The sequence below is a fragment of the Pseudorca crassidens genome, chromosome 8 (assembly GCF_039906515.1).
Source record: "Pseudorca crassidens isolate mPseCra1 chromosome 8, mPseCra1.hap1, whole genome shotgun sequence".
In the NCBI taxonomy this organism is placed as follows: domain Eukaryota; kingdom Metazoa; phylum Chordata; class Mammalia; order Artiodactyla; family Delphinidae; genus Pseudorca; species Pseudorca crassidens.
Window position 1 is genome coordinate 91360148 of NC_090303.1, and position 13526 is coordinate 91373673.

Below are 13526 nucleotides of genomic sequence, written 5' to 3' on the forward strand. Positions count from 1 at the left end.
CCAAATGTAAAATAGCTAGCTAGTGGGAAGCAGCTGCATAGCACAGGGAGATCAGCTCGGTGCTTTGTGACCACCTGGAGGGGTGGGATAGGGAGGGTGGGGGGGAGACACAAGAGGGAGGGGATATGGGGATATATGTATACGTATAGCTGATTCACTTTGTTGTACAGCAGAAACTAATAACCATTGTAAAGCGAGTATAATCCAATAAAGATGCTAAAAAACCCCACATTTCTGTAAGTGCACAGCTATGTCTTTACAAAGCAGGAGGGTTGTGGTTAGAAAGTGTACTGGATTAGGAGAGAGGAGATGTAAATTCTTACTAAAATCCTGTCGCAGCTACGTGAGCCTGTGTGAAGCCACCTTTGTAAGTGTCCCTCTGCTGATGCCTGCGGCCAATGCATGCGACAGCCGTCTGTAAGCTATGAGGCACTAGGCGGACACTAAGTGTTATTATTTATTATTAAACATGGTGTCGTGACTTTGCAGTGGCTAATGCCACATCAAACATGCATTAACATAAAGAAAGAAAAAGTATCAAATCTATGCAAAGTTCTTAGAAGAAAGTCTTCAAAAAGAAACGTAACAACCGTTTGAGTTCATATCCCAGAGCTGGCAAACTGGGAAGGTAACAACAAACCGGACTAGGTTGGTACATAAGCAGTGAGAATTACTCATTATTTTGTGTGTGTGTGTGTGTGTGTGTGTGTGTGTGTGTGTGTGTGTGTGTGTGTGTGTTGTACACAGGATAAACCAACAAAAAGGAAAAATGTTCCTTTGGGCAAGACTTAAGAATATACCTGCAATTGATGGTTCTCATTACCCAAGGCTAAGTTTTAACAAGGAAAGAAGAATACAATGACAGTATGAACACTTCAGGCTATTTCCTTGTCTGAGACCTAACTAACATCATTAGCATCTAATAAAGCACAGCTCTGGAATCACTTCTTATTTTCTTGTACACAAAGCAAGGCTTTGGATCATAACCAGAATTAGATAATGAAGGGGATTATATTAAAAATAAGATCATTGTCCTTCAGCCTAATATTCCCCTGGTATCTGAGTCTTGGAAGTTAGCAAGACAAGGAATGCACTCGTGTATAAGCCAAGAAGACCCCCAGGAACTGACAGGTCAGGGTCTCCATGCTTACGAAAAAATCAAGGAGCTCAAGGTTCCAGATCTAACGTGCTGCTCAGCAATTCCTCCCAGGCCACTCACTGTCTCACTCTTCAAATGGCTATTTCAAACTTTCCCTTTTCTTTTTCCCTGAACACCGATACACTTCCCTTCCCTACTGTTAGCTGGTAACGCTTGCTCCTTGTGTCACTAATAAAAGTAATCAGAATAGAACTTCTGCTTCTCCCTGGTACCAAATCCCCCAACCTACCTGCCTCTGTACCCACTCCTCTGCCTTCCCTCCCCGTACTCTCAGGGACTGTCCCCACCCCTCCACTGTGCACTGGACCCCATCTCCACCTATCCAAAGGCATTGCTCCTGCAGCTGGCCCTCTCTCTCCTGAATCAAGTTCTCCCTTTCTAGTGGACTGTCCCATCGGCGCGCACACCAGCCTACACAGCTGAACTAGCTTACAAATTAAAAAAAACCCAACAACAAACCTCCCTTGATTCCACATGCAGCCCCCATTCCATTTCTCTTCTTTCCAGTTAAACATCTCAGAAGGGCAGTCTATGTGGAATCGCTTCCTTTGGTCCCATTTGCACATGAACCTACTCTGTTCACCTTCTTCCCTCTACAACCTCTTGTGAGGTTACTAATAACCACCCTCTATCCAAATCCAATGACCAGTTCTTAGCGTGCATCTCCCTCCACCTTCACAGAGCATTTGACCTAGTTGTCACTATTCTTTTATAAAATATTCTTCTTCTCTTGGCTTCTAACCAGCAAGCTCTCCTGTTTTTTGTTTTTTCCTAGCTCACTCAGTGCTTCTTGGTCACCGCTGGGTCCTCTACATCTGCCCCAACTCTATGCACCAAGTTGCTGAGCCCAAAACCTCAGAGGCATCCTTGAATCACCCTTTCCTCCTACGCAGTGCAGCTAATCCATCATCTGATCCTACCAGCATTACCTCCAAAATAGATCCAAAGTCCAACTGTTTCTCCCCAACTCTGCTACTCTAACTCCCTCAACTTCCAGCACACATCTCACTTGGAATATCATGTTAGCCTTGTATCTGGTGCGCTGATTTTTACTTTCCCAACCCAGCAGTCAGTTCTCCACTCAGCAGCCAGAATTATTCATAATAAATGCAGACATGTTATACTCCTTTTCAAATAATTCCTGGAACTTCTCATTACATTCTGAATAAAACTTAAAGCCTCTCCATGGTCTACAAGCCCCCTCCACGTGCCAGCCTTTTCCTACAACTTCAAAATGACTCCATACCCTTCTCCACCCAACTAACCAGGTTCCAGCCACATGAACTTCCCTATTGTGCATTAAATAGTCCAGGGATGTTTGCACCACAGGGCCTTAGCACTAGCCACTCTCTCTGCCTAGGGACACTCTTCCCTCAGAAATCCAGGTGCATACTCAACCTTTACTTTTAGGTCTCTGCTTAAATGTTACCTTTTTAGAAAGTCTCTCCCTGATCACCTTATCAAAAATAGGATCCTTTGTCACTCTTGCGTTATTTCCCATTATAGCACTTACTGCTATATCACTTATTCACTTGTCTATTTCTCCAAATGGAGTATAAGCTGTATGAGGGCAGGCACTTTTCAGTATCCCCGTCAACTGAAGTAGTACTAGAAATATGGTAAGCAGTCAACAAATACATGGATTTATGAACAGAAGATTTATTTGGGGGGTAGAGAAAGATCCAAAAACAGAAAATTGTCCAACAAACCAGAGTCTGGTAAATTAAGGTAAAGTCAGTTTAAATACAAAAAAGCATTTGAAATAGTATTGTGAAAGATTTAAAAACAAGTATGCTATTAAAAATATTTTATAAAAGAAAATAACTACTACTTGGAAGAAATAGGGAGCATAGTGATTAAATAAGTATTCAGAATGTCAGGTCCTTAGAATTTTCCTTAAGTTTCTTGGGCCTCAGTTGCTTTATGTATAAAATGGGGATAACCATGCTACCTAGTACACAGAGATGTTGGGAGAATTAAATTATATGATATGTGTAGAAATATTAAGACATTTGCTAGCTCACAGTAATAGTACAATATGCATTAACTACAGTTATTTTTATTTATCAGCATTACATTTTTATTAAGGATAAATACAAGATACAGACAAAAGATAGGGGAGAACAGTAAAGGAAACTAAACACAAAACTCTGAGTAAATGTCAACTCAGGAAAATAGAAATAAACATAAACACTTGCAAAGCAATGGACAGTGCCCTTCAGAGGACAGACTGACATCATTTAACTCCTCAGACAGATTTCAAACGGACCGCCTACCTCCACCAAATGGAGGCCTAATCTCTACTGAATGGCCCTGTTGTCAACTTGTTAGGATGGGGAAAGGTTCAATTTTAGATGAAGCAATCGATAGGGGGAAAAAAAATCAGTGTTTTTAGCAAACTCAGGAAGCAAAACGCACTTAACACGTTCTGATGCTTGCAGTCATTACAATAAATGATGTTGGAGCTTTAAAAACTTTCCTAAGTAAACATGTCAGGAGGAAAATTTTTAAGTCCTATGTCATTTCTACAGGGCTAAACGTTTATTACCGTATAGTACACCCTGAGGAAATATAGAGTTTAACCACTGCATTTAGCAGATAAGGCAACTGAAGCCTGAAGACAGTAAATGCATTGCCCAAGGTCATTCAACTAATTAGCGGTTAGATTGGCTTTTGTCATGCTTGCTTATATATTCCATCCCTTCCTTTCGTTATTTAAATGTTTACTAAGAAAATAGATACATAGTGTTTCCTTAGTTCTATCATAATCCTCATCAAATGAGAAAAAGCTCATTTGATGAGCTTTTTCAGGGATTATTTATGCTTTTCTTTTTCCACCACTGTTTGCTCAGAGTAAGCACTCAATAAATGTGTATTGAATAAATGACACTGTAATGTTACATGTCCTGGTTTCATCTTTCAATGCCTAGCATCTAGGGTGATATCCAACATACAACTGATTCAAATGTACAGTTTTTGGAAGCATGGATTCATGCATGAGTGAATGGCTCCACCATCTTGGCATGTTTATCAAAGGCAATTGAGTCATCCATAAAAACTGAAAACAATAAAAAGAAAATGCAATGATCCACACCCCCCCATTCTGAAGATGAGTGAAACACGGTGACTCACTTACAAAGAACAGCACAGGGAAAGTAAAAAGACAGGAACTTTGCAGTGGAGAAGCCGGGCAAATACAACCTTAACGAAGAGATCAGGTTACCATCACAAGCATGTCATGTGGGAATCAGGTAACCCCTGATATGACGGGATGGGAAGGGTACTTCGCCTCTGCAGTATTCTTTCTAAGAACCTACAACTCCAGTCTAATTATGAGTAAAACAACAGATGAAGCCATAATAGGGGCTATTGTACAGGTCGCTGGCCTGTATTCCTCAAGACAATCAAGGTCATGGGGGTGGGGGGTGGAGGAAAGACTGACAAACTGTCAGAGACCAGAGGAGACTGGGATTCGTTAACAGTAATGAAGCATTATCAGTTTCTGTGGCAAATGTACTATGGTATAAAATGTTTAACAATGAGAAAAAAGGGTAAGAGGTACGTAGGAACTCCTAGTAGTATCCTTGCAACTTTTTTGCAAATCTAAAATTTTTCCAAAATAAAGTTTATTTTTAAATATTCCATGATGGACAGCAGATGATGCACTTAAGAAATGTATAAGGACTTAAGAGAGGGAGTTTGCGGATATCTGACCAGATCACTAAATATGGGTTTCACAGGTGTAAATTCCTTGCCATCGTAGCAGTCTCTTGTACTAGCTGACACAATAAAAGTAAATCAAATGATTACTCATATTTTCTTTCCGTAATCTTTAATATATACTAGTGTTTTCAATTCTATTTCTGAAAGTGAGAAAGAGAGTTGGAGGGTGGCAATGGTGTGTGCAGTTTGGTGAGAAGATATATATAAAAAAAGGGCAGCTGCTCTGAGCCCGGCTTGTGGACTTGCAGATTGAAGGGCAATGTCATAGCAGTGTCTTTTGGAATAGCAGCTCCAACAATCACAGCTACCATTTTGGGAAGGCTTGCTAATGTTGCCAGACTGTGCAGCGGGGCTTTCACATACAACATTACATGTAACCCTCAGCACCCTACGAGGCTGCAATTACAGTCTCGTTTGAGAGATGAGAGATTTGGTCATCAGTAAAATTACTTTGTCAAGGTTGCAAGTGAGATTCAAACACAAATGTTTCTGGCGCTTCTACTGAGTCATTAAACAGAAGACAAGGAAATTCCATTAGGACAACTGCCTAAATATCTAATTAGCCACAATCATTAGTCTTAACCAGATAATAATATACTGAGATATTATCCACTATATAGATACACTAAATTGTAAATGGCCAGATTAATATCCATGGTGCTGAGATACTGTATGTAAAAGGGTTGTTGAACACTGTACTTGATATACAACAGATGTTAGCAATGCCCCCCACCTTTATAGGCTACATCTGTTTTCAATTAGTTCCAAACTGGTTTTTACTTTTCTGCTTTAGGCCCTAGACTCAAATGAATTATCAAGGCCACTCAGAAGTGCAGAGTAAGCTGATACCAGAGTAAAGTTTAGCCAGTTTACCGGAGATAGAGTTACATCTTGGCCAGTATCAAGTCATTCCAAATATAAACATGTATGTCATGTGTCAGTGAAACTCTTTTGTACTTAGAAATATAAGAAATTTTAAAAAACCGATTACCCTTTGCCTAGACTATACGATTATATGCTTTATTAAGAACTTATTTATATACTTCATTCTGATTATGAGAGTGAGTTTCTGCTATAATTATTATAGATTTACTTGAAGAATTTTTTTTTTACTATGGCTACTTTCTCCTTATGTTCTATTTCAAGTTGAATAGACTTTCCTCTCTTGGACCACATAACCATTATCTTGAGGATTAATAATTCATAAATCCAGTGAAAAAACTATAACCGTTTTAAGCAAGTCTGAAATTTACCAATAAGAGCAGAAGGAGAGAAAGACTAACCCTCTCTGTGTTATCATTTTAGAGGAAATGCCGCCAGGTGAGTTGGGGCTAAATGGAAGGGAGACAGGAAGTATTTAAAATACTATAGTCATCTTTCTCTCTGCCAAAATAAATATGGCGATGAAAAGGGCTGCCCGCCCGTAATTACCACGGAGTCCTGCCTTACAGACAGAAGCAGGGCTTTGTAGGACAACAAACATCTGAGCTTGTAATCTAATGTGAATAATGATCCAGACACATGAGCAAGATTCTATTAAATGGTGAAGGAGAACAGCCACGTGCTGCCTGGATGAGTCACTTGGTGTACCATCAAGAAAGGGAACTAATTTTTTGAACCCAGTAATGCAGGACCTGCTCTAGTTCGGACTTGGATGTTGACAATAAATGAATGACCGAAGAGGATTCACCCGCTTTGTTCTTCCAGGATGCAGGTCAGAGCACATTCCTAGAGTCCCTTTTATCTAGATGTGTTCTCTCTATTTCATTTCATTAATGCTTCAGAAATAACCTATTTTGGCACGCACTGCACATTGGGATTTGAACTGGTTTTTGCCTTTATACTCAGTTTGAGCTGTCGGCCTTCCCATGAATCTGTAGTCACTTGCAATTTGGAGCCGGGGAAGAAAGGGTGAGTGTGAATAAGTCCATAAACCCCCAAGGACAGACTTTCCTGAGCAACCACAGTTGAGAAGCATCATCACCATATATTAACTATAGAGTGACTGAGTTGGCTGCTTTTACTTCTAATTCATATGTTGTTTTCCTCAAATCTTTAGAATGAGATAATGCTTTGATTCCCTCTTTGAGAGTTTCTTTGTTCTTCTGGGTCCCAAAAGACATGGCTGAATTTATTGGACTTATATCAAGTCACCTCCCCCAATTTGATATAAGAAGTTTCCTCACATAGATGTTTTATCACATAAGAGATGATAAGCAGAGTACTTGCCAGGAAATGTCATCTTGTAAAAACTCAAATCACAATTACCTCTGGCAATAGTGGACAGATAATGCCCCAGAAAAGATAAGAAGAGGTCATTGAAATCCACAGATAAGCTTCAAATCTCATTTCAGCCAAAAGCTTCCCCACTCCTAACTGACTCTCCTCAGAGTTGACAGTAAGCTGCAAAATATTACTGGCTTGAGATCCAGTCTCTTTTTTAATTTTTCAAACTTGTAAGCTATTTGTTTAGAAGTTTGTAAGAAAAAGAACATAAAACACCATTCTTTTATCATTAGTAGCCTCTAAAAGTCAGTTTAATTTACACTGTAGCTACGTCTCCCATTGCAAGCGTATAGGTCCACCACCTTACGGTTAAATTAGATTTTGTGCTAGTCTGGCCCGCATAATCTCATTTACATTAGAAAATATAATCTGCATTGGCAGAAGGGGGAAATGCAGAGGCTCAGGGAATTGTTCCTCCTCCACCTCAAAGCATTCCTACCAAAGGGAACAGGAGTAGAAGGATGGAGCGAGAAGGCTGGGGAGAAGCTGAAGGATACTGACGTTTACGGAAAAGGATGAAGAGGGTTGAGGGAGCTGAAGCAGTGAAAGGATGGAGAGAGAAATTCCATACAGGATGCCCTGGTAGGTTTAGTGCCTGAGTTACGGGGGACGCGGATCCTTGCTCACTGTCACCTCCAGATCTGAAAGTCCCTGCCCCACCCTGAGACTGTCCCTGGATTTTGGGACTTCCATCCAGTACACCCCACTACAGATCACAGGCTCAGGAATCAGAGCTCAGAAATGTGCCCCCTACTCCACTCCTGCCAGTTTTAACTATTTTCATCTTCTATACCTTCAGGCAGGTCCACACTTGGGGCCAGTTAGGGTTTTCGTTCATAAACCCCTGGTTCTCTACAACGCTCCCTTCTCTCTGTTGGCATCCCTGCCTGTGCCCTTGGACACTGGCCCTCATCTTCTCTGCCTTTACTGCACTTGACTACTGGCCCCCACAATGAAGAAGGAACCGAGAACCCTAATATCCAACACATCTGTAGAGTCTTAACTGCTTCTGGCCGACGTTCCCCAGTTACCTCATATATTTTCATGGTACAGACAAAGATCTAAAATAGTGACTAGGATGTAAAAAATGCCCAATAAATATGGAATATTGAGCAAGGTGAACTAACAGTTACATATATTTAAAGAAGCATATGGAAAATACGAACATTGAAAAGGAATTTGTATGTTGACTCAACTTAACGTTTCAGAAGCACTGTCACCTCATGAATGACTCATTTTACCCTGACATTTACTATGCTGTGGGCCTTTCTTTGATGTCATACAATCACATAACAGCTAGAAGTGAAGGACGTGTCTTCCCAGATAACTCTGTCACACTGCATGAAGAATGAGGACAGTATTTGGTAATGCAGCCTCCAGGAAGAGACGTGTGCTGTCCCAAGAATTTTCTAGATGTTACTATACCATGTTGTATCACCATCATTCTGCTCTTCTCATTTTAGGTCAGCCTGGGAACTAAAATGGTTCATAAACCAAGAGACCCTTACGTGGCATCAAGAGCAGAATTAGTTTGTTCTGACTCCCTTTTCTAGTTCCATCTTCTTCAGCCCACAGAGCATCACCTGGGGTTCCCATGTTACTACACTTCCCTTCATTTCTTTAATCATGACTTTCAGACACAAGATGAATCTATCCATCAAACCAAGGAGGACCAAGAAGCTGAAAACAGGCTGATCCCGTGATATCCATTAGGCACTTCCAACTTACAAGCTTCCCGGAGCTTCTCTTTGTCATAGTGGAATCCTTCATAGTCTTGTAAACTGATTTTGTTCACCCGGATCCTCAGACGGTCTGGGACAGACTGGGGACTGTAAAACAAGAACCGCATGGTCAGATATCAAGGAGAGAATGGAACTGGGAGTCATATGCACCTGGACGGACTAAAGGCAATATCATCTCTTCTTATGAAGAAGAAAGAGTTCACATTCAAACCAGAATCATGGGATCTTGATGAGAATACAGCAATTATCTGGAGAACACTTCTCTGCAAACCTCAAGTTTCTGGAACGGAGGTAAGAACATGGGAATAAGCAGAAAAAGCTTCTGGAGCCCACTCATTTTTTTTTTTTTTTTTTTTTACTAACTTATTAAAAACTCCAATAAGATTCTGTGTTCAGTTCCACGATAAATGAGATGCAGCTAATCTGAAGTGCTGAGACGTGGTGTAGAGCTGGAAAGAACTGCTTTAGCAAATATGCCCATAACAGCTTGGCTCTCAGAAGAGACAGGAAAACATAAAAATCAAACCCAAGAATCCAGAGAGCACGGGGCTGAGAATGAAATGGCCCCACACACCTCGAACTCCCTGGGGCGCTTCTCAGTCAAAGCCAATTACAATGAATGCTGCCCGTGATGGTGCCACTGAGGACCCCAAAATGGACGAAAAGTGTTAAAACACGTACAACGTGCATTCTTTAGGAAGAGAAGGAAGTATTCAATTCATTTTAAAGGAATTCAAACTGGTTCAGGATAGATAGTGAACAATTAGAAGGGGGTCGTACCAAACTTTCTGAAGCACCCCATTCACCCTCAGAAGGCTTTTACCTGGATTGCTTGGACGTTTTTAACTAATATTTTCCAAATAGTTTAATCATGGGCATTAGTCGAGGGAAATAATTTGATCTTCATCATCACCACTATGGAAGAGTACATTTATTCAATATATTAATATAACACAATCCCCATTTGTCTTTATTGCTTCTCCTGTCTTATATTATGGGGTAAATGTCCCCATTGACTGAAGCAGCAAGAATAGCATTAGTCCTCAATTCACTTCAGGAAAAGAAAGAAAGAAAGGAAGGGAAGGAAGGAAGGAAAAGAGAGAAAGAGAAAAAGAAAAAAGGAAGGAAAGTCGAGAGAGGAGGAAGGGGCGGGAGAGAGAAGAAAGAGGAGAAGGATGGATGGAAGGACAGAGTGATACTTAAAAAATATTGGCAGGATACCTCTACCCCAACCTCAGACACACATGCACTCACACACACAATTTCGCTGCAGCTCTGGAAGAGGGAGAAATAATTTAAATTTCATTCTCTTGTCTAAAAACTCATTTTAGGGCAAAGTGTAACAACTCCTTCCATACATACTCCAACTTAACAGGCACTGGTGAATAAAACTGACATGCGTACGTTGGGATGGGAGATGTGGTTTAAAGCACATTTGTGAATGAGCAGAACAGACCTTTAATATCACACGTACCCACACCGCCATTTACAGGTAGGGAACCTGAGATTCAGAAAGGTAAAGTGATTTTAAGGTCACAGAGCTACTAAGTGACAGAGCTGGGAGCAGAGTCTTGGACTCTTCATTCATCCCTTTTATGCTCCTTCTATTATACGATGCCAAGAATCCCACAGATTGACAGCAAAGCCATAGAGCCCGGATTAGCAGAGTCGGACGATCCCTACGTGATGCTCAGACTCTTGGTCAATGAACAATCGACAGGGGGCTGGCTAAGTAAACTGTTGGTACAAGGAGAACGCGGGGCAAATATTACAAATGAGTGCCTACCTTTAAAAGAAAGTCTGAGTACAATATGTTGTTAAGTGAAAAAAAAAGTCATCGAAAATTACATATGGCATAATCTCCTTCATGGGGATTGTGGAATTTAGGAGTTTATAGAGAAGTATCTGAAGAAAATGTTCAGTAAGCTGTTTGAGATGGTTACCTGTACATGGTGGGATTTGGGGATTATTTTACACTGAGTATCATCATTTTTAGAAAAATAACACAATTATTTTAAAGTTACATCAATAAGTAAATCAATGGTAACTCAGGGCAAGAGTAAAAGTAAGGATTATATCAGTGTTAGGTGTTAGATGTAAGTAGATAGGAAAGCGTTATTAACAGAGTAACCACACACCGTTCACACCAAATGCTGATTTTGAAATTAAGAGGGGCCTGATCTTTTTTTTTTTTTTTTTTCGGCTGCACCACACGGCATGTGGAAGCTTAGTTCCCCGACCAGGGATCCAACCTGTGTCCCCTGCAGCGGAAGCGCGGAGCCCTAACCACCGGACCGCCAAGGAACTCCCAAGAGGTGCCTGATCTTTTTAATGTCAAGTTCACTCCAGTGAACTGCAAAGATTATAATTAGCAAACACTCTCCTGCAAGCGTAGCAGGTAAAAGGGAGGCTGGAAACATAGAACGCGGTGGCCCATCATACCCTGTAACAGGAGAAGAGAGAGGGCAGAGGCTGAAAGAGCTCCGCCAAAACATTTTTTGAGGTAACAGCGGATCTAGTGGCAGTGAGCTCTGGTCCTCTCCAGTGAGCTGGAGTCCAGAGCTGGCTACAGCAGCAGCTGCCGAGTTGGAAATGGGATTCAGAGACTGACTGCAGACCGGTCCCTGCACCTCTCCTCCAGGGGGCTGCCCGTGGGCTCACCAGTGTGAACCACCTTTCTCAAAATCCAACACTGTCTGCTGTCTGTCCACACACGTCTGCCGTCCAGGTTCTCATCTGAACTCACTGATTCCCACCACACACTACTGCCCCTGAACCACAGCCTCCCACCAATCTTATAGAACTTTCCAGGTCCCCTATGAATTCATATATTATCTCACTTCATCTCCAGAATGGAAAAGAGTGGAGACTCTCACTAACCAGCCGACGCTCTGTTCCTTCCACTTCCTACACAGTCACTCTTCTGCTCTCATCTCCCATCTTCTCCCAACAACCTGCAACACATCCCACTTTCCCACCAGTGGCAGCTTGCTTAAAACCAGCCTTCTGACTAGGGTACCTGGTATTTGGCCTGCTATCAAATGGTGGCCCAGATCAGGCCAATCAGGAAGGTTGAGGACATTCACCCAGAGGGTCCCTGATGGGTAATCCCTTTGAATTACTCTGGACCCTGGTATAAAGAGTAGGTACAGGAGGCAGCTCAGCAAAGTGGTTAAGAGCTCAGACTCTAGGTCAGATGGACTGGATTGGACGTAAAGTTCTTCCAGTTATTGGTTAATCAGGACACTGTGCTTCAGTTTCCCTATAGGAAATGTGGGGATAATAACAGTATTCACCTCACGGGGATGTTATGAGAATTAAGTGAGCCAACACAGGTGATGTGCTTAGAAAAATGTCTGGCACATTGTAAGTGCTCGATATTAGGTATTATCGGTATAATTATTATTCTGAAGTTTGTTCTTTCAGGTAAGGTTCTGCCTAATAAGCACTAGCATCTGCTGCTGCCAGGTATTGGAAGGAGACTAGGGCCTATGCAGGAACTCCCTAGATACTTCTAACAAGCTGCTGGGCTTCCTCCGGGGGCAAACCGTCTAGCCTGGCTGGTGTCATGATTCTCCTGGATCTTCTCCCACTTGGTATTTTACAGGCCAAGTGATAACATGAAAACAGACAACTAGAACATGGGGGAGAAAAGTGCACAGAGATTAAATGAAAGCCAAGTAATTCGATTGTGTCCCTTGATGGCAAAATATGTTAGTGTCCCATTAATGGCTGACCGGAGGTGAAGGATGACAAAGCTTTTCCTTGGACTCCGGGGAACAGCAGTGCCATTAGTTTTCTAAAATTAAATTTTGCCAAGAAAGTTAGCAGAGCATAGAAGAGACTAACAACCTGGTAAAAATGGATTTGCCTTTGTGCCAACTTCTACCCCAAGCTACTCTTTACTAATTTAAGCTCTGTATCAGGGGTTCTAAACCTGACTTCCATGGAACCCCTCAAGGTCCCTAAAAAGGACTCACCAATCAGTGAATGTCCTTTAAAATCGGGACAATGGCCCCAACCTGTCGCCTTCTCATGAATTTCCTCTGAAACATCAAGAATACATTCCTTGTGTAGAGTGGAAGTTGATGGCTCTGAACTTAACTCCCAAATATCCTCATCATGACTTTCTCAAGAACCGTAATAAAAGCACCTCTCGCTGAAGTCACTAACAGGGGCCTCAGAATCTCCAGACTGTACCTTCTCTCTCCACCTGTGCACACCTGTTACCTTGAGATGCTGGAGGGGGCGGGGGGTAGGTGCAGAGCCGTCAAGACAACTCCCTGAACACAACTTAGATCTAATTCTCATCATTCTCTGCTACCCTTTAGTTCCTGCCGATAGATTTTTTTATTTGACTCTTCAGAGACTTTCAATCCATTAGTGTCAAATTCCTTCCTCATGCCTCCAACCTTCTTCATTCTTTCAATCAATTTCTTTACTACACGTTGTCTCTCACAGACTGATAAAAGACTCCTCTCATCCCAGTCTCCTATGTACAGACACCCCTCATGGATGGAAGGGACGAGTTGGGTGCTTTTGTTCCCACTTCCAGACAATTAACATCACATAATCCCTTCTTCTCACTGGAAACACAAATCACCTGGCAGTAACAC

General features: G+C 41.7%; 1 protein-coding gene across 3 annotated transcripts in view; it reads right to left on the minus strand.

Annotated features, from left to right (window-relative positions):
• DGKI (diacylglycerol kinase iota) overlaps nucleotides 1-13526 on the minus strand; it is a 450344-nt gene that overhangs the window by 113924 nt on the left and 322894 nt on the right. For all 3 annotated transcript variants that reach the window (XR_010945642.1, XM_067747120.1, XM_067747121.1), the window contains one exon: nucleotides 8897-8997. Coding sequence is in view for 2 of the 3 variants with exons in the window: in XM_067747120.1 (XP_067603221.1) it covers nucleotides 8897-8997 (101 nt within the window). In the remaining variant the exon portion in view is untranslated. The remainder of the gene's footprint in view (nucleotides 1-8896; nucleotides 8998-13526) is intronic.